Source organism: Lampris incognitus, chromosome 13 (genome assembly GCF_029633865.1).
Source record: "Lampris incognitus isolate fLamInc1 chromosome 13, fLamInc1.hap2, whole genome shotgun sequence".
Classification (NCBI taxonomy): Eukaryota; Metazoa; Chordata; class Actinopteri; order Lampriformes; family Lampridae; genus Lampris; species Lampris incognitus.
In genome coordinates this window covers 38,849,586-38,871,130 of record NC_079223.1, presented here as the reverse complement: position 1 = coordinate 38,871,130, position 21,545 = coordinate 38,849,586, and the positions used below count along the sequence as shown (strand labels likewise).

General features: G+C 45.2%; 1 protein-coding gene across 1 annotated transcript in view; it reads right to left on the bottom strand.

Moving 5' to 3' along the window:
• Window positions 1-5,159: 5,159 nt before the first annotated feature.
• cdh23 (cadherin-related 23) overlaps window positions 5,160-21,545 on the bottom strand; it is a 330,925-nt gene continuing 314,539 nt past the window's right edge. The window contains exons 56-69 of the mRNA XM_056291725.1: window positions 21,384-21,497; window positions 21,129-21,258; window positions 16,142-16,405; window positions 15,806-15,967; window positions 14,556-14,812; window positions 14,298-14,395; window positions 14,048-14,168; window positions 8,365-8,444; window positions 8,119-8,159; window positions 7,922-7,982; window positions 7,126-7,255; window positions 6,629-6,748; window positions 6,157-6,267; window positions 5,160-5,520 (exon numbers count right to left, since the gene is read on the bottom strand). Coding sequence (XP_056147700.1) covers window positions 5,179-5,520; window positions 6,157-6,267; window positions 6,629-6,748; window positions 7,126-7,255; window positions 7,922-7,982; window positions 8,119-8,159; window positions 8,365-8,444; window positions 14,048-14,168; window positions 14,298-14,395; window positions 14,556-14,812; window positions 15,806-15,967; window positions 16,142-16,405; window positions 21,129-21,258; window positions 21,384-21,497 — 2,031 coding nt within the window. The 3' untranslated portion in view covers window positions 5,160-5,178. The remainder of the gene's footprint in view (window positions 5,521-6,156; window positions 6,268-6,628; window positions 6,749-7,125; window positions 7,256-7,921; window positions 7,983-8,118; window positions 8,160-8,364; window positions 8,445-14,047; window positions 14,169-14,297; window positions 14,396-14,555; window positions 14,813-15,805; window positions 15,968-16,141; window positions 16,406-21,128; window positions 21,259-21,383; window positions 21,498-21,545) is intronic.

Genomic DNA, 21,545 nt, shown 5'->3' with positions numbered 1-21,545 from the left:
AGTCTAGTAATGATGTCCTACTAAAGGACCTAGAATGCAAGCTTAAACAGTGGCTATCTAAATATCCAGGTGCTTACTTGCTAATGTTTTAGATGAAGCTGTTGACAGGTGGCCCCCATGTCAAAGTTCTAATCAAAATTCCTCTTTAAAGCTGTTCATGGATAGATCTGATATTGTAGATATATGGAGAGAGGAATTTAAACCTGACAGAGTTTATACTTGGAGCAACAGGGGTGGCTGTAGTCTAGAATATCACTTAGATTACTGGCTTGTTTCTGAAAACTTGTCTAAGGATCTGTGTACAGTCAAGGTGATGGCAACTCCACTGACAGACCACAAAGCCATCTACATTAATGTCAGACTTGTGCCTGTCTAATCCATCCTCAGTTTGGCTTTGCCATTGGGCTTAACATGCCTCTTATCCCGGTCTGAAGAAATCCATCAATTTATTATTATTGATAAATTCTCCAATAATTTGATTATTATGTTCTTGTGAGGGTCTAGATGGCCGTCTGTCTATCCTCTCATCAGGAGTCAAATTAAAATCACCTCCAACCAGTAAATAATCAGTAGGAAAGTTTTTGTTTAGCTCGTTAAAAACTTGTCACTTGATGCAACAAATTTCTGTTTTTATGATCATCGTTATAGCCACAAACATTAACCAAAATAGTAAGAATGCTATCAATCTCAAGAACACGTGCTACCCAATGTCCGCCATAGTCTGCCTTATCCATTATGATTTTACGAGGACATCTGTTGAAACATATGGCTGCTCCTGCAGAGCGGTTTGTACCATGACTAAAAAGGATTTTGTCACCCCACTGCTGAGTCCATAATATCAGATATATCCGTGTTTCTTGACGAAATATGGGTTTTAGTTGCTGACGGCTTCATATTTTTTTTAATCATGTTTGAGACTGAGTTCGGGGGGGGGGATACTGTAACGTGCATGGATAAGAAGACACGCTGTCTCGCGGATCTGACCCTTTAGTCGAGCGGTTAGCGATGTCTCCTGCGGTGCGGGCGATACGGGTTCGTTTCGCGGCCGCGGCAGCTCCTGTGGTTGCGTTGTCCCCCGAATTCGCTACATTAGCCACCCCCCTCCTTCGGGAAGCGCCTCCCCGCGCTTAAGCATATCAGCTCCTTCACGCCTCAGGGCGCATACGCTTCCGATGGCCTTACGGTCGCCCCATCCCACTTCTGACACCAATGTAGCGAATTCGGGGGGCAACGCAACCACAGGAGCTGTCGCGGCCGGGAAGCAAACCCGTACCGCCCGCACCGCAGGAGACATCGCTAACCGCTCGACTAAAGGGTCAGACCCGCCAGCCAGCGGCCAGCGTGTCTTCTTATCCATGCACGTTACAATACGTAAAAGTGGAGTAGTTTGCCTTCCAATAAATATTACGTTGGGACTCCGCAGAGCTCGGAGGGATCATGTGACTGCTCGGCACGCCATCCAACCCGGAACCGCTGACGTACGTTTGTTAGCGGGTATTCTTGCCGCCGTTGTAGCTGTCAATGCCGTCCCGCCCGCGGCGCTGATTAGCTAATCGCTAGCCCCCCCCCCTTCCCACGGTACTCATAGACCATCGGAACACTTCCGGGTACCTTGGCAACAGGACGCCAGGAGAGGGGGATAGAAAACCCAAGCCGCACTGTATTAGATACGCAGCCTAGCCGTAGCTACGATGCCCAAAAGTTGCTGTGTGGTGGACTGTACTGTTAACAAGAAAAACAACCCAAATATTCGTTTTTTTTTGTATTGCCTAAAAGGCAGAAGGAGGGAGAAAAACGACTGAAATGGCTCCAGGCGATCAGAAGGAAAGACAAGGATGGACAACTTTGGGATCCTGACAGCAAACATGTTTACGTCTGCGGTCTGCACTTCATCACTGGTAATGTTAGCTAGTTTAACTAGCTAATAATAGGTTACGTCTATTCTACATTTTATAATCACCAAAATGTCAAGTTAGAATGCCAATAGATCAGTGGGCCCAGATGGGAAAACGAATTTAGTCAGTGTAATAGGCTAGCTACGTTGAACGAGATGTAGCCGAGTTAGCTGGCTACAACCCGCATAATGTTAGCTGCACTGTAGTCTCCTTCGCTAGACTCCCTTCAGCCACACTGTAGCAGCTAGATGTGAAACTCAGTTGCGGGGTAGGTTGATTCATCTCCCTCTTCCCCTCCCCTTGCCTTCCCTCCTCCACTCATATTTTCTAAGACCCGCTCTGGCCCCTCCCTCACCTCCTCCCCTTCCCCTCTCTCTCCCTCCCTGGAACAGTTTGGTCTGGCGCAGGTTGAGCCGGTGGCTATATGGAATTCCACAGTTAGCTAAACCTGTCTGAATGGGATCACATTCTTCAAACCCATATGTATTTTTATCCAATAAACTTCATAAAATGGTCCCTCCCCCCCTGAATATTTGGTCACATGCTCAATTTTGTTGATCTTTCCTAGAAACAAGGGGTAACTACCCCGGTCTCCCTTATCCAGTTAAAATGCAAACATTGTTATCGCATTATTATTGTCATCCTTACTGAGTAGTATATCATGCATCATTGTATGCAGTCATGTGTAATCCAGTAAAAAGTAATAATTGAATAAAATGCAAACATTTGTTGAAAATGTAAATATCGCAAATATCGGTTCTTGTCCGCAGCAGCCAACGTAGCGACATAGTTTGCCATTTAAACCGTGTTCAAACTTGCCGGCTTCTATCCCCCTCTATCTCCCCCCGCTCTAACGTTCGAACACGGAAGTGCAGTGGTCTATTGGATAATCACTTTTTCAATCGAGAAGCTACTGTTTCATGTCATGATGCCAGACCAAAAGAATCAGTCAGCTCGGTGGAGTGGACAGATTCAAATATCTGGACCCAAGCAACCATTGAGCATCCATCCATCCATTATCCAAACCGCTTATCCTGCTCTCCGGGTCACGGGATGCTGAAGCCTATCCCAGCAGTCACTGGGTGGCAGAAGGGGAGACACCCTGGACAGGCCGCCAGACATTGAGCATTTGACTCAAATTTATTTTGTTAACCTTTGTCATCAAAGCTATTATCTTACAAAACACTTGGGGGCAGCATTTATCAAGACACTTGGTCTCAAAAATTCTGGGTTAGTTATACAATATATTAAGCTCATACTGCTAGTGCATCAATTTTCAGGTTTAACAAGGGATAATGATTCTTGCAGTAGAGTAGATGTCATTTTTAGGTTTTAATTTGAATGCATTCTTTACTTTTTGTTTTTTACTTTTTTTTTACCCCAGTTCCTCTGCTACATTGTCTTGACACTGTCCATGAGTACAGTGTAATGGCTGTATAAAAGCTTAACCTTGTGATGGTCACAGTATTTAAAAAAAATCATTTGGCACCAACATCCTGCGCAGTGAGTAACTAATGTTCCCGGCTTCCCCTTTTAATATGCTTATGTCTAATTATATCCTGCTTATCTGAAGGGAGAAATTCTGCTGCACTATTGCTGTATCAAGGTTGGCTGCTTTCCTACTAATTCAGCTAAGCTGGGTCAGAGGCCATTGCTTATTTCTTTTATTATCACAGGTCATCCAACAACATTTTCCATCACAGATCTCGGGGCTGGTGACGATGACGAAACATAAAAACTTACAAAATGGGAATATAAAAATAACATTAAAAACACACCACTCATCAGAAACAGTTGCTATACAAAGGAAAACAGACGACAACAGATGTCACCATACTACAATGTACATATACTCCACACACCCATTACTGTTCTCTACCCATTTTGGTAAGTCAGCACTTTTCTTCAAAAATATTTTTTCATTGATTCATCGTATTTTCTCTTTTTGATATTTTTCTATAAAATAAAAAAATAAATCAAACACTGCTCATTTTGAGCATGTACTCTTTAACCCCCTTTAGGTGGCAGTGTTAAGTCCATTTTGGGGTACAATGCCATCTTCAGTCCCCAGAAGTTAATAATTAAAAAAAAACCTTTCTTTTCAATTTGTTTATTGTTCTATGTTTTCCTACAAGTCCATATCAAAGCTTTGTTTTTCTGCCTTGATATTGCGTTTCACATAAAATGTAAGAAACCTTTTTTTCTTCTCTTCTGTGGGCCAAGTTTACCTATGACAACACTCTATAGTTTTAGTCTATAGTCCAAGTCGACTTTTAAAGTCTTTCAAGTAACAGTGAGCGGTCTCCTTATGACTGGCTAATTTCAGGGGCAGAGCCGCTCCAGGTGGTGGTGAACTGGGCCATTGACACCATGTCCATCATGGCATTGCAGATTAGTAGGTGTTATCTTGTGCCATGGTTTATACAATGTGTCCTCCACAGCAAGGCCGGCATCACTAAGCAAAGGCTCAGGTTCAGTGATCCACGGCCATCTTTTCCCTTGATGTAAGCAGAAGACATGGGTCTTACAAGCCTCACTGGATGACATGTCAGAAGTGCTCTTGTCCATACTGAGACTAATTTTCAACATTTATATAAAAAAGGAAAAGAAGGTAGCTATATATCTCTACCCTCGTCCCATCAACATGGTTTCATTGTGTTTTCTCATATGAAAAATGTCAGATAATGGGTTGCGTCATTGTCTAAAGTCCAATTGATGGCCATTCGCTAGTCTGAGTGTGTGCAGCCTTGTTTTGATGTGTGCGTGCGATTGTGTTTGTGAGAGTGTATGCAGTCCAGGTACGACTTCAAAGCAACATGAGAGAACAAGACGCATTCAGACAGTCAGAAGGCCATTGGTTCACAAACTTCTTGCATAAAGAAGGCTTGAGTCTGTCCAACATGGCTCTTAGGATGAAACTAAGAGACCAGTTCATGTGGTCTCACAGCACATTGCCAGGCCAGCGCCCTTCTTGTGATGTTCCATTCATTGATAGTCATTAGAATAAACCTGCTGTTGGATTGGTTGACCAAGGACTACCATCAACACAAAACCCGCTCAAACCAACCTGTTCGATGAGTGCATCCCCCTACACACTTGTAAGCCACCACAATGCTGTGCTGAAGTTGGTTGTTGTGGTTCCCTAGACTACACACACTCCGCTGCCAGCCCTCCACCACTTCTCCCAAGCTTGTCTCTCAGAAAGGATGTCAGGGTGAAGGCAGGAGGTCATAAGTACACACACAAGCACCGGTTCCTCTCAGACCAGCGAGGCCTCGGCTAGTCATAACTCTGTAATTTCCAGGGGACTCTCCGAGAGCGTGTCCCCATCCTTGTTGCGGTGCAGAGGGGTGGACTTGGCCGACTCCGTGCGGGCATTGCGCTCTGAATACAGCCCACCATCTGCATTCAGCGCCTCTAGAGAACGTGCTAGGGCACGTTGGTCATCCTCCGGCAGGCTGTTGAGGTCAGAGGTTAAGAGTGTGCCTGTGCTGCCGTGGACCACATGCACACCCTCAGGACCCCTTAGCTCCATGGGGAGCTTGTGTTTAAAGCGCAGTGTTCCCCTGCCCCCGCCCATTCCCAGGCGCTCCTCTTCATCATCATCCAGGTCACTCTGGATTAGCTGTCGGACACAGAGAGAGAAGAAAGTCAAGACAAAAACAAGTAAACACCTTGAGATTAGAATATAGTAAGATGATGTGTGCATTGAGTGAATGTGAATTAAGTGACTTTGGCACGTAAAGCTTGAAGGGCAATAAGGCTGAAAAGAGGTTAAAAGGTCAAAGTTGAGTTTTGAGGGGACAATCAGCAAAAAACAACCTCCAGAGCAGTGGCAGTTAAGTGTGACAACAGTACAGTGATTAAAACAAATCATGCCAGACCTGGTTCAAAACATATTTTGCAAATAATCTATAATTAGAGTTTGTTTAGAGAAGTGGAAATGGCAAGAATTTACATTACAGGGCAAGTAAGAGACTGACCGGTAGGCTGTCAGTCACCAAAATATCTATAAAATGGACCTTGAGGTGAACTTTCTGGTGCTCATAAATTAACCTTTGTGGCAAAAGTGCATCAATCTGCATCAAAACCTACACAGCATTTGTAAATATGATTTGATCCCCTGGTCTGATTCATGCTAGCTGAGTGAGAAGCAGTGAAAGAGGAGAACATCAGAATAGGAGAATGGAAGATCACTCTCGAGTGGTGGGGCACAGGAACAGCACAGCAGCAGGTGCAGAATCTGCTTCTCCAAGCCCACCTCAGTGATTGATGAGTGGTCTCCCTGGCTGGTGGATTTGGTGACCAGTCTGGCTGCAAAGAGCTTTTTCAACCTCAGGTAGTCATCCAGGACCACCTTGAGCAGAGAGCCCTAACAGGACGGCAGTTAGGATGAAATCTATCACATCGTACAATGTGTGCACTCTCACTCCGTTTGCGAACCCGATGGATGTTTTCAAACAGTCATGAATTAATCCCAAATGTAACACAGGAGTTGAATCTCAACAATCTATCTTCCACTCTCTGGGGGTCTCTCTCATTGTTTTCTTCTCAAGCTATACTGGAGAAGGTCTTAGGTTACATCCTCTGATCTTGCCCCCCCCAATGCATTTTGGGAAGGACAGAAGGAGAGAGCACATGACCAACGGAGGATGGACTGTTGAGATGGAATGTGGGTGTTTTCATGGGTCTACTCGTCCCTCTCCATTCTTAACATATCATTTGTATCTCACCTTGATGGGCCCCTCCCTCATAATCTGACCCAGCTTGGCAATGTTGTCATACTCCTGAATGGCTGCTCTCAAGTAGCGGTCATCCTCAGGCTTAGCTTGGGGCTCCCGGCCAAATGTTCCCTGTGCCGATAGGGCACACGCACACGCACACCCACACCCACACCCACACGCACACGCACACCCACCCACCCACCCACACACACACACACACACACACTGTTATTTAGACAAATGACCATGGTACAGATGTGTAATGGAGGTAACAGAGAGGGCAACGCCATAGTGAACGATAGCAACTCATTATATTCTGAGAATGATGGCCAACCCATCTCCCCTCTGCACTTAAATGCTGGAAGACAATATAATTTAGAAGGAAGCCTGTGGCCAGTGCTGTATCTGTGTATCATGTTGCCTGTGCTGTATTTGTTTTTAGAGCTGACACCATGGGACAATGAATATCGATTGATAAATGAACAGCAGTGAATCATGGTACTGACATGGGTACGTGCGGGACTGTTCCACAGGTCAGTGATCTCACTCAGGTTCTCCGGCAGATCGTCTTCATGGTCGGCTTGCGTAGCGAGCTCCAGGTTTCGACAGAATGGATCCAGCCACACTGGGTTTGCCCTGCAGGTGCAGACAGTATTATGTAGTTCATCACCAAAACACAAAGAAAGCATCCACTTACATAGAACTAACACATTTGCATGGTTGGACAGTCCAACTTGATTTACTTATTTATTTGATGGAATAATTCATCGGATGCTGAAATTTAAATCTGTCACAATAGAAAATTCTATAATTGCAAGGATCATAATTAAAAGAGACTATCTAGCATTACCTCTAGTAATACTCTTATTTGTGGCCATGTTTTCAGTGAATGTGTGTGAGGTGTGTATGTCTGTTGTTTCCTTATTCATGTCATGATATAGGAAGTCCATACATAGTTGTAGATATGAATCCAAAATAAAATAGAAAAAAACATCAAAGTTTGGAATTATGGATTGTCAAGTCATATGCAGACCACTGTCTAAAATCGTTTGGACAGTTGTTTCTGAAACTGATTTAAAAAAAAAGAAGAAAGAAGTATGTTTCCTAATCTGAAAGTCCTATAAATGCATTTTGCTTGATCTCAAGCCAGAGCTATTAGAAAATCTAAAGAAGGAATACTTGAGGAAAGTTTGAGGAAAAGTTCAACTTTTGGAGAGAAATCACAATTGTGGTAGAAATTCCTCTTTGAGCATTTTTGCCAAACAACAGACAGCAAAAAAAAAAAAAAAAAATCTATCTCACCCCTCAAAAGAGTACTTGTTAGTGTTGGGCATGTCCAGGATATCCATGAGACCCTGATTCCCTACATGGTACAAGACAGGCATATTAGAAAAACAGCTTGCATATACTTGCATATGGCACAATGTGCAAGAGCATGTGCCAAAAGCTACATCCTGCTGTTAACAGCTGGAGGGGTTGCCCCTCTGAAACTTCCTCACCTGTAGATCCTGCCACAATTGCTTTCAGCTTCCTCTTGTGTCTGCCACACAGGAAGGAGAAAAGATGGGTTTTTTTTTTGAGACGATAAACATGTTGACATTACTTCTCAAACCGAGAGCATAAGCAGTCATCTTCTGAGTGAACAGATACGTTATTATTCCTTTCACAATGACACAAAATGGTCTGTTATGTAGAATGTTCTCATGATGAAATGACACATACGAGGCATACTGAGTAACTCTTACACTCTGCGATAGTGCCAGTTCATCGTGGCAAACAAAATGCCAGCCAAGCACAGCAGCACAGCCAGGATAATGATGACCAGCTGAGAGAGAGCGAGAGAGAGATATGCAACAACAGAGTTAAAAGATAATTCCATTTTTTTTAACCTAGGTCTTTTTTTTGTAGTTTTTACCATTGCACATATGGACAGTTACCACAGCATTTTACTCACTGGGTCCATTGCAGAGATTTTGAACACAGGAGCACCATTAGACACAACTTTACAACAGTGTATCTTGAGGCCATGGAATTAGAGTCTTAAAACTGTCCTTTCAAATACAAAAACACTCTAGAGCAGTGGTTCTCAACCTTTTTTGGGCCAGCCCCCCCCCCCTCCATTATCCAGGTCCCTTACCGCCCCCCCATCAGTTAAAATGTAGACTAATTGTCTTCCCTGAATAGCAATATTGATTATTATCATGTGTTGTATCGTTTCATAAGAGCAGCCAATTAGAAAGTGGTAATTTTGTGCCAATTATATCCGGGAATACTAACCCCACTCTTCCGAGCAGTCCCGGTCACTGCTCCACCCCCTCTGCCGATCTGGAGAGGGCTGCAGACTACCACATGCCTCCTCCGATACACGTGAAGTTGCTAGCCGCCTCTTTTCAGCTGACCGTGAGGAGTTTCGCCAGGGGGACGTCGCGCGTGGGAGGATCACACTATTCCCCCCAAATACCCCCCCGAACAGGAGCCCTGACTGACCAGAGGAGGCGCTAGTGCAGTGACCAGGACACACACCCACATCTGGCTTCCCACCCACAGACATGTCCGATTGTGTCTGAACGGACACCCGACCAAGTCGGAGGTAACACCAGGATTCGAACCGGTGATCCCCATGTCGGTAGGCAACGGAAGAGACCGCTATGCTACCCAGACGCCCTGAAACATTCTTATTAGTTGTTCCAACAGAAAATAAGAGCAGCGTACCAAGGAAAAAGTCCGAGGCTACTGGAAAAAAGTAGAAGGATATGTAGGCTATTATAGGCCTATTTATCTTAACATTCAAAGGAAAGAAACTGAATTGCTTTGAACGTTAGTGTGATCCCTGTGCTTGGTAGTTCTCTGCCAGTTTCTTCACTGCAGGTTGCAGAGAAGTTAGTTTCAGCTGCAGTTCGCTTGAGGCCATCAAGTCCAAGTGATTGCGGTACTTGGACTGCATGTCAGGGACCTGGTTGAATCCCTGCTCAATGAGATATGTTTTTGGGAAAGCAAGAAGAAGCAGCCTGGTCCTCTCCCAGAGAGCCAGGTAATACTGGGCATGTCTGACCCACATGCTGCCCCAGCCAGAGGTGCGCAAAGTAGCTTGGGCCTCATTGTCGCTCTGGATGTCGACAAGTTGCTCATGGATAGCGGGCTTGCATTTGGTCACGTCTCCCTGAAAGGGCTGCACCACCAAGATGGGAACATCAAGGTTCAGGAAGTCCCTGAAGCAGATCGTCATGTCGGCCTTAACCATCATCAGGTGGTCAGTGTAAATGAGCAGGTGGTCATCGGTAAGAGCCTCAGACACCTGCAAAGAAAATAACCAGCAAATTGCTTTCGGTGCTGAGTTTTAGACTATCCCATTTTGAACTGATTATATTTTATTGCTAATTAGTCTACTAATAAATGTTTCTTTATATTTATAATAGGCCAATATTTTCAAACAAATCAATATAATAAACATTACAACATAATGTATTCATAGAACTACAATATATTAATTATAATATTAGCGGGCCTATTATACCTATTTAACGTTGTTTCTGAAAAATAGTAGATTACCTTGGTCAACCGCAGGAAATGAGTAAACAGCCTCCTGACTATGCTCTGCCTGTACAGATGCAGCCTGGAGGTGAGACTGTGGATGACCGCCTTGCACTGGACCAGAGTAACCGCATTTCCTTGGAATTTTGGTGTGACTTCATTTAAATTTTCTACACAGTCTGCGAGGTACATGCTGTGGCGGCGGCTGGATGACACCTTTTCCCCGAGAGCTGCATCAACCTTCTCCAGGAATGCCACGTTGCTGTCAAACAGCTCATAAAAATTAGCAGGGTGGGCCTCCCGGTAGCGTAGCGATCTATGCTGTTGCCTACCAACACGGGGATCGCCGATTCGAATCCTCGTGTTACCTCCAGCTTGGCCGGGCGTGTCTACAGACACAATTGGCCGTGTCTGCGGGTGGGAAGCCAGATGTGGATATGTGTCCTGGTCACTGCACTAGCGCCTCCTCTGGTTCAGTTGGGGCTCCTGTTCAGGGGGGAGGGGGAATAGCGTCACTGTCAGATGAAAAGAAGTTGTTGGCCACATGTATCAGAGGAGGCATGTGGTAGTCTGCAGCCCTTCCCGGATTGGCAGAGGGGGTGGGGCAGCGACCAGAATGGCTCAGAAGAGTGGGGTAATTGGCTGGATACAATTGGGGGGAAAAAGGGGGGAAATCCCCCCCCCCCAAAAAAAATAATGAGCAGGGCAGTTTCCTTTTCAGAACCAGCGGACATCAGTATGGAGAAGAAGACGCTCAAAAATCTCATCGTTTTCTCGACACAGCTGTCGAAACAGTCTGTCATTCAGGGCAGGGGCTTTATTTTGTTTATTGCCTTGACTGCAACATTGACAGACTCGTGGAGAGGTGGAATACTGGATTTGGCCACAAGGTTGTGGCAGTGCAAGACACAGCAGACTGTGAGGGTATGTGGGACCTGCACCTTCAGCAGAGGGGTGAAGCCACGGTACCTGCCAACCGTGGAGGGGGCACCATCCGTGACACGTCAGTGATTGGGATTGACTTCTCCTGTAGACACACATCTAGCGTATTACAAATGGTCTGGCCCGTGGTGTCTGTTCCCAGATATTTGGTAAACAAAAATTCCTCAGCCATCTCCTGACTGCTGGGAGGCCTTATAGCGGACATACACCATCAGCAGAGCGTTGCTGTGAGAAGTGGTTGACTCATCCAGCTGAAGGCTAAATGGAGAGTACTGCAGGGTGGCACACAGCTGCTCCTCTGTGTCGTCGCCCATTTCATTGAACCTGCATGCCATGGTGTCATTGCTGAGTGGGATGGATTTTAGCACCTGTGTAGGATTGCGCTCCATCACGGTAGAGATGACCTCTCTGACAGGGAGCAGCAACTTCTCTCTGAGTGTGAACAGCTGTCCACATTTGGGAGATGCTATGTGATGCTACTAGCCCACTATCATTATGGCTGGTCTTCCTAGTGAGGAGACTGCTGATGGTGCTTCTACCATACTTCTTTGAGGGCCTGGGAGAACGGACGCTCCTCGTCTGCCTTGCTCGGGCGGACCTTCGTAAGGTGTTCCTTGAGACGTGAGGGTTTCATGGCCTCATTTGAAAACACTTGTTCACACAATAAACACATTAGAAGTTGTGCATTGGTGGGAGAATGTATGAATCCATAGCTTAAGGTATTCAATAGAATATTGGCGGCATTTTTTCCTTCTTCTGTGCTATTTTACTGATATTTTGATATGATAGTGTTTGTCTGGATGCTAGACGTTAAGTTGCTTTCATGGTCCGACAGCAAAATATACAGCGGCTATGACTGATACGCTGTTAACAACTGACAGCCACTGAAGCATATGCAGACGGCATGTTATGTTACCCCGGTTGTACAAGTACACTCATGTGAAATTCTTTGGCTTTGAGGGTCCCTTACAGAAAAGATATATACAAGACAAAGGATAAAAGACAAAATAAAGGTATATGTAAAGGGTGCATATACAATCATTAATCAGATATTGCACAGGTGATAAAGACACTGCACAGATCATAATGTCTGTGAGTGTGTGTATGTGTGTGTGTGTGTGTGTGTGTGTGTGAGTGTGTTATTTGTTAAGAAGTCTTACTGCCTGAGGAAAGACGCTGATATGAATGGAATTCAGACGATCACTTCCTATAAACAAAATAAATTCACTGTTTGTGACATATTTTGTAATCATACTGCCTTCGGTTTCCTTCGACACAGTATTGATGGAGTTTCTTATGCATGATTAATTTATTTTGTTGAATGTAATTGAATATTGTGTCCTTGGTGTACCACTGTATTGTTGGCTATATATTGTACTTAAGTTGATTGCAGCTGTGTGTAGCACAGACAAACTTCCCCTCAGGGACAATAAAGTTGATCTTATATCACAAAAAGGTGAATCTGTTCATCTGGACACAATGTTTATTGAGACAGAAACGTTTCATCACTCATCTAAGTGACCTCCTCAGTCTCAACTGACTGCAGGTATCCCCACCCTTATAAACAACAGTAGCATAACGCCCGAAACCAATGATCGGTTTCATATGCAAATTGCTGTGAGCATGAGTTACAATGGCCATGTGTACTATTCCCAGAGCAGAGGATTTGGGAATGGTTGCAATCACAGTATTTTAAGATGGTGACAGATGTACTCTTAGCCCCCCTCTCGGTTCAGGGATGGTCATTCCCTCTTCACATAGATGGCCTCTTTGACTCCCCGTTCAAACCAGCATTCCTCCCTTTCAAGGATGTGCACTTCCTCATCCTTGGAAGAGTGGCCACTGGCCTGTAGATGGGTGTAGACTACGGAGTCCTGGCCTGATGCAGTAGCTCTTCTGTGTTATCTTATATCCCTCTTGTGAATTTGTAACCATGGCAATAACACGGCATTCACGGCCTATCCTCAGAGGAAGAAACTCTTAATTTCCTCCATGGGGAATACTAAGGAAGAGAGTGTCCATTTTCCCGAGTTGACACAATAAACGCCGAGTTGACATTTTTTAGATGGAAACACTGAAGTAAAGAGAGTCGTTGCTATGGTAATGATGCGCTGTCTCGTCTAGTCACATTGGTGTGAACTGGCAGGTTTTAGACTGTTGCAGACCACATTCTTATGCAAGTAGTTTTAAGTTTCAACTTGTCTCTCATCGTGAATCTTTGGTGTGAACTCGCATTAAACAAATGACCCCTCAACATCCCCCTTTCAAAAATATTTCTTCCAGTTCCCACCGCCGTTCTCTGAATGTCCCCTGGGAGGTGGTACCGCCCCCATTGGGAAACACTACTCTAGAGCCTCAGTTAGATTCACGTACATGATTTCCCACTATGACTTCTCAGTTGTGCTGGCTGGATAGTTATTTGATGGATATCTGCATGGATAAACCATAGGCGGGTCATGCTTACAAGTTGAACCAGGAAGTAGCTCAGTAATGCAACTGTCCATTAAAATTAAACCGTCCATCAAAGTTAACCAAAATGTCCATATTGGACATTTTGGTTAACTTTCACTGTCGTTTTCATTTTCACTTCCAAATACATGATTTAGATAATTGGGTTAAACTGGATTTATTGAAACATGTCTGACACTCATAACCCAGTGGCCCAGAAGACACCACTGTAAAGCAGTGTCCAGTAGTATTCCCATTTTTAACATCTTCACATCAAGCCGATGAGTAACATGAAATTGTAACTGATATGCACAGTCTACTACGACTACTTTCGGCTGCTCCCGTTAGGGGTTGTCACAGCGGATCATCCGTTTCCTGATATGCACAATGCACAATGGAAAAACTACAAAAATATGACCAAAAAAAAAATCCAATGCTCCTTCACCTAACACAACTGATGTGTAAACAGAGGCAGTCTGTAAATGTGAATGTGTTAACCCAACAGACCTGTAGTGTGGAGAGGTCATCTGGAACTTTCCCGCTGACGGCTGGCTGGACATCCATGATGTTATAATTCCTGAACAGGTTTCTTAGCTGCTCCTTGTTTTCATCAATCATCTGGATTACTCTGGTAACCACACATCACCAGCACACAGAAACACGGGTCAGAAAACACATTCAAAGTACTGTGTCGGCTAGATGTGGTATGTTTCTATTAGCCATACGTCAAATGTTAAGAAAGAAAGGTATGTTGTACCTTTCAACGTCCAGGATGCGATTGGTCTGTTTGTTAACCACATGGATTAACACATCTGTCTGAGCAAAATTCACCCTGCCCTTCTTGTCAACATGGAACTAACGAAAAGGACAGCAAGTCAGGGAAATGGTAAGAATACATACTTTTAATAACTTTGTCCAATCAAAGTAACAACGTGTTTCACAACCATTTAAAGACATAAAAACTGTAATACCATTAACGTGGAAAAAAGCTAAGACAAAATCCTCTGCTCCCCACCTGTAAGTCATCTGTGTTGACGATGGCTCCAGTGATATTGGACAGCAGGTTGATGAATTCGTCCTGGAAGAGGCGAACCTTCTCAGGGATTTCATTGATAACTATTTTGACCCTCTGATCGTCCCGGAGGATGTAGATGCCCACCATGGCCACATCGCTGTGGCCAGCCTCATCCCTCACCAACACCTCCAGCTGAAAGTAGCCTGGGTCGTAGGCCGTGAAAAGGTCATAGGTGCGGATGATCCCGTCTGTCTCACCTGAAGATGTCACGAGACAGTGTTATTGTTTAAAGGCACATAAATGAATAAAATAAATATTGTGGTCCAGTATTTAAGGAAACAACACTGTAGCTCTAAACTATGTGACTGTTCTACCTATAGCGGTCTGATGATCTGGATTATAAAACTGGAAATACAATCTGGATGTGTAGCTAACCTGCAGCATGGAAAATTATTGTCACATTTTATCAAAAGGTAAAAACACAGGCATGTGACATTCTTGAGCACGATTCTTCCACTCTCACCCTCCTCCCATTTTGACCTGTATGTGTATTTCTTCCAAAAATACTATTTTTGCAAGTTTTTTTTATTTCTTCCCCCTTTTTCTCTCCAATTGTAATTGCCCAATTACCCCACTCTTCCAAGCTGTCCCGGTCGTTGCTCCACCCTGTCTGCCAATCCAGGGAGGGCTGCAGACTACCACATCTCCTCCAATACATGTGGAGTCACCAGCCGCTTCTTTTCACCTGACAGTGAGGGGTTTCGCCAGGGGGACGTAGCATGTGGGAGGATCAAGCTGTTTCCACCAGTCCCCCCTCCTCAACAGGTGCCCCAACTGACCAGATGAGGCGCTAGTGCAGAGACCAGGACACATACCCACATCCGGCTTCCCAACCGCAGACACGGCCAATTGTGTCTGTAGGGATGCCCGACCAAGCCGGAGGTAACACAGGGATTTGAACCAGTGATCCCTGTGTTGGTAGGCAACAGAATAGACCACCACACTACCTGGACGCAACTTTTGCACGTTTTAAGTCCTTGATTTCCACAGAAGTAAAATGCAGATTTTTACAATGGCCTTTTTTCCCTCATCATACAAAAACTGCAATTCTATAAGTTTGTTCAAGCAAATTAAACATTTAACTCTCTTTAACCAGCAGATACAAAAAGAGTGTAGGTCATACAGCACACACGTCTGTATTGCATTATACATCCAATTAAAAAATAGCCAGGATAACTGAGGGGTCTCACCTATGATGAAGATATTGCCCATGTCCTCACTGTCATTGGACTGGAGCTTGATGTAGCGGATGGAGAGGATGTGGTAGTGGACTATGCTGTTATTACCTATATCATTATCTATAGCCTCCACCTTTACGAGGTCTGAGCCCACCTTGGCATCTGCTGCAACTCCTGGGACAGAGAACCGGAGGGAGAGAGAGAGTATGTGTGTTATGCTGGTTTTATAGAAAACACACACACACACACACACACACACACACACACACACACACACACACACACACACACACACACACACACACACACACACACACACACACATACTCTGTCACATAACAGCCAAACCTGCTGTGTACTCCTCCTTAGTGAAGTGTGGAGACTGGTCATTGATGTCTTCTAGGTAGATGCGGACCTCTTGCAGGGTGGGGTCATGGGCAGGGTCCAGGGCTCTTGCTCGGGATGCTCTCTGACCTCTGGGAGGGATCCAGTTCCTGTTGCTAGAGGCCTTGACGATGATCGAGTAAACAGGGGTGTCCTCCCGGTCTAGATCCTTCTTTACCTTCAGCACCCCCACTGGACTCAGGCCAAAGTTCCCATCATTGTTCCCCCCTGCAGGAAAACATGGAAAGGATCTTGGCTGACAGACATGTCATTTCCAAATAGCCACAGATTAGTTGTACTAGCAAGAGCTTTGGAGGGAGAAAAAAGTAAAATTCATAGTTATCACCAAACCTTTGGTGTAGAAGACTTTCATCACAACACTCACTGTATACAGATTCAGCAGCAGTCATCCAGCTACAGTGGATATAAAAAGTCTACACTTCTTCTTTCAGCTTGTTCCCTGTTTCTCAGGGGTCACCACAGTGGATTTTACAGTTTCCATCGGTACCCTGTTAGGGCACAGCACCAATGGTGGCTGTTATTAATTGGGCCTTGACCGATCTCGTATGGAGCCTCGACCGATCCAGTACGGTCTTGTCAATCCGCATACTGATTTGGCAAAATTTTACATCGGAGGCCCTTCCTGACACAACCACTAACCCTATGGATGTGTGCACAGGTAAAGTGCTGGATGCCATCCCAGTATTCATGGACTTGTCTCCATGCCTGTTGCCTGACAAAAAGTCCTCACATCCCTGCTAAAATGGAAATTTTTTTATAATGCAAAAAAATGAAACCAAGATAAATCACATAAGAACTTTTTCTACTTTTTTTGTTGAAATTGCAACCTACAACAATCAAATATTTTAGGGGAAAAATACAAAACTTATGTACAATAACCTGGTTGCATAAGTGTGCACACCTTTTTATAATTGGGAATGTGTGTGACTGTGTTCAGAATTAACCGATCACATTCAAAATCACGTTAAACAGTAGTTAGGCCAGTTATGTAAAAATGTGTCATAAATTAAAGTGACTCTGATTAACTCCAAATAAAGTTCAGCTGTTCCTGTAGGATTTTCCTGACATCTTCGTGGTGGCATCCAACTGCAAAAGCCATGGTCTACAAAGAGCTTACAAAGCATGAATGGTATTTCATTGTTGAAAGGTATTGATCAGGAGAGAAGTACAAAAGAATTTTCAAGGCATTAGATATACCGTGGAACACAGTGAAGACAATCACCAACTAGTGGAGATGGCACAACAGTGACATTACCAAAAACAGGAGGTCCCTCCACAATTGATGAGAACACAAGTAGTGTCACGATGTCCCCCAGTTCAGTTAGCTCATAACTTCAGTCATTGTCTCCCATAGCCTCAGTCATTCTCCCAGTTCAGTCAACTCATCATAACCTCAATCATTGTCTGTTGTCTTTCCTGTTATATTTTGAAGTACTCACCGGTCTTGTTGTTTCAGTTCCTGCCCATGTTTTTTCCATCAGTAAACCCTGTGGATACCACACCTATTCCCCAATTCCTGATTAGCTGCCCAGCGCTTATGCTCCCCTGGTTTCCTTGTTCCCCTGCCAGATTGTCTTGTGTGTACTGACCCCTGCCTGCTTTTGACCATTAAACTGAGTGTTACTGTAACCTTCCTGTCTGTAAGTTGTGCATTTCGGTTCTCATCTGCCAGTTTCCCTGGGAAACGTTACATTAAAATCTGGCCAAACATGAACCCAGCTGACTTGGCCTCATATGGGAATAATCTGCTTGTGCATGCCAGCACTCTTCAACGCCATTACCAGCAATCTACCTCCATAGCAGAGGGACTGCAGCCCCTCTGTCCAGAGCCAGTTCCAGCCCCAAGCCTGTTCTGGGGACCCCCCCCCCCGGTTCTGGGGGGGGGTCCTTGTAGCGTCAACAAGACTCCCAGTCGCTGTGGCAGGAAAACCTGTGTCGATAATGAGCCGTGTTGCAACCAGACCAGTCAGTTCCAGAGTCTGTTCTGTCAGCACCTGCCAGCCTCCAGAACCTCCGCTGCGTAGTACTACAGAGTCTCCCTTGCCCAGCATTACAGTCTGCGCTGCTCAGTACCACTACTGAGGTCCAGCCTGTCCCCAGGAGAAAGCATGGTTGCTGAGGCTGCTGGCAGTCTCCACTGCCCAGCACCACTACTGAGGTCCAGCCTGTTCCTGTTCTTGAGCCAGCCGCCTTTGCTGATGCCTGGACCCGAGCTGTTGGCCGCCTTTGCTGACACCCAGCCTGTTCCCAAGCTGTTGGCTGCCCTCACCAATGCCCAGCCCATCCCCAAACCACCAGTCGTCTTTGCCAATGACCAGCTGGACCTCCAGCTGTCAGCCACACTTGCCAAAACCCTGCCAGACCCCCAGTCATTGGCCCCACCTGTTGATACCCCGCCAGATCTCCAGTAGTCGATCATTTTCGTCAACCCACAGCCAAACCCCCCAGATTATCAGATGGTTGTCTTCGCCATCGCCCAGCCCAACCTCCTACTACCCAAAGTAGTTGGGTCCTTGGTCTTTTGAGTTTCTGGTTGGCTGTTACCTGTAGCTTTTGAGGTTGTCTGGTTCCAGCCCTCCCAAGAAGGCCAGCTCCCCACTTGCTGTATCCCCTGCAGCCCAGCCTCCTGAGTCTGTAGTATTCACAGTAGCCCATCTCCCTGTATCTCCTGCAGCCCAGATTCCTGTGTCTCCTAAGGTTCCACCTCCAAAGTCTTCAGCGGCTTCGCCTCCTATGACTCCTGTTTGCCCAGTTCCTGTTCTACCAGGTTCCTGTGTCCCCAGTGGCCCAGCCTCTGGTGTCTCCAGTGGCCCAGCTTCCTGAGTCTCCTAAGGTTCCACCTCCAGAGTCTTCAGCGGCTTCACCTCCTATGACTCCTGTTTGCCCAGTTCCTGTTCTCTCGGTCTTGGGCCCTCTAACCAGATTCCTCTGCTCTCTGACCGGCCACCCAAGCGTCACCTTCCTGGGTTCCTGCCTCCTGGCCGATCTCCTGAGCGGTCCCGCCTATGTCACCAACCTCCCGAGCAGTTGTGTCTACATTGCCGGCCCCCCAAATGGTCCTGTCTACAGCACTTATGCTCCCCTGGTTTCCCTGTTGCCCTGCCAGATTGACTTTTGTCTTGTGTGTACAACCAAGTAATCCAGCATGTTCTAGTTCTTGTTTTGCCTGTCTACCTGGTTTTTGAGTCTTTGCCTGTTTTCCTGACCTAGTCTCTCTTGCCTGCCCTTGTCAGATCTGAGCACCTGTTAAGACTGTAAACCCCTGTAACTAGAACTTGAGCTTTGAACCTGTTTTGCCTGTATGCCTCTCCTTTGTCTATCTGGTCACATGTCAGACCGATTTCCCTGTGTACTGACTCCTGTCAGCTTTTGACTATTAAACTGAGTGTTACTGTAACTTTGGGCAAAATTGTGCCACAGTGGTTAGCACTGTTGCCTCACAGCAAGAAGGTCCTGGGTTTGAACCTCAGGCCATTGTAGATCCCTTTTGTATGGAGTTTGCATGTTCTCCCAGTATGTACGTGGGTTTCCTTCCACCATCACAAGACATGTATATGTTAGGGTTAATACTCTTGTCTGTGCCCCTGACCGAGGCATGGCAAGAAGAACTGGAGGTGGTCCCTGGGTGCTGCAGCTGCCCACTGCTCTTAGCTACAGTGTGTGTTGGGATGGATTAAATACAGAGGATGAATTTCCCCATGGGGATTAATATAGCACATCTCTCTTTCTCTCGCTCCTGTCTGTGAGTCGTGCATTTGGGTTCTCATCTGCCAGTTTCCCTGGGAAACGTTACAAGGACAAAACTGGTCAGGAAGGCTGCCAACAGCCAACAGCAACATTAAAGGAGCGGCAGGCATTTCTGACAAGTACTGGTTGCTCCCTACATGTGACAATATTCTCCTGTATTTCATGTGTCTGGGATATGGGTTAAGGTCTACAGAAGCCCTTTCACACACAAAAAAACCCCAAAAGATTCAAGCCCGGCTAAATTTTGTGAAAAGATACATCCAGTCTCCCAAAACCATATGGAAAAAAATGTGTGATGGTCTGATGAGACCAAGGTTGAACTTTCTGGCCATAATTTCAAAAGGTATGTTTGGCACAAAACCAACACAGCGCATCACCAAAAGAATACCCACAGTGAAGCATGGTGGTGGCGGCATCATGCTTTGGGGCTGCTTTTCTTCAGCCAGAACTGAGGCTTTAGTCAAGGTGGAAGGCATCATGAATAGCTCCTAACACCAGTCGATTTTGGTGCACAACCTTCAGGCGTCTGCTAGAAAGCTGAAGACGAAGAGGAATTTCACCTTTCAGCACAACAATGACCCAAAGCATCAAAAAAGGAATGGCTTCACCAAAAGAAGACCAACGTTGTGGAATGGCTCAGCCAGAGGCCAGACCTAAATCCAACTGAAAATCTGTGGGGTGACCTAAACAGGGCTGTGCACAGGAGGAGCCCTTGCAATTTGACGGCTCTAGAACATTTTTGCAAGGAAGAGTGGGAAAATATTGCCAAGTCAAGATGTGCTAAGCTGATAGACTTTCACCCAAAAAGACTAAGTGCTGTAATAAAATCAAAAGGTGCTTCAACAAAGTATTAGTTTTCGAGTGTGCACACTTATGCAACCAGGCTATTATACGTTTTGCATTTTTCTTTTTTTTGCCTAAAATGTTTCTGATTGTCATTCACTTTATTTTTATAGGTTGCGATAAAAAAAGTGGAAAAAGTTCTGACATGATTTATCTTGTTTTCGTTTTATTACATCAAAAACCCGTCATTTTAACAGGGGTGTGCAGACTTTTTATAGCCACTGTAAATGGCGAAAGCTTTGCACGCATGTTCATCATCACTACAAAATGCTCTCTGTTTTTTTGCAATATTCAAGTTTGCAATTTATGCATGTGTTTTTGTCAGTGTGGCAGCACTAACCTGCAATGAAGTAGTAGACCACAGCGTTTGCGCCTTCATCTGCATCCACAGCTCCAGTTACATTTCCCACCACAGTTCCTGGACTGGAGTGTTCAGCCACTGACAGCACCTGGTATGGCAAACTGCCACGCTGAGGCATAAATACACACAGATACATGAACATTGACTCAACCAAATAATCCAACTAACAAATACAGACATAGTTTTAAACCAACTAGTGACATTAAACTAACAATGGATCTGTTTTGCTCTCACCGGGGGTTTGAGGAAGACAGGCTCATTGTCATCAATGTCCAACAATGCCACCTGCAGAGGCTGTGTGGTCTCATAAGGCACTGGTTGGCCCAAGTCATAGGCCACAATGATAAGCTGAGGGAGCAGGCCAAACTCATTTAGATACATTAACATACATGTATA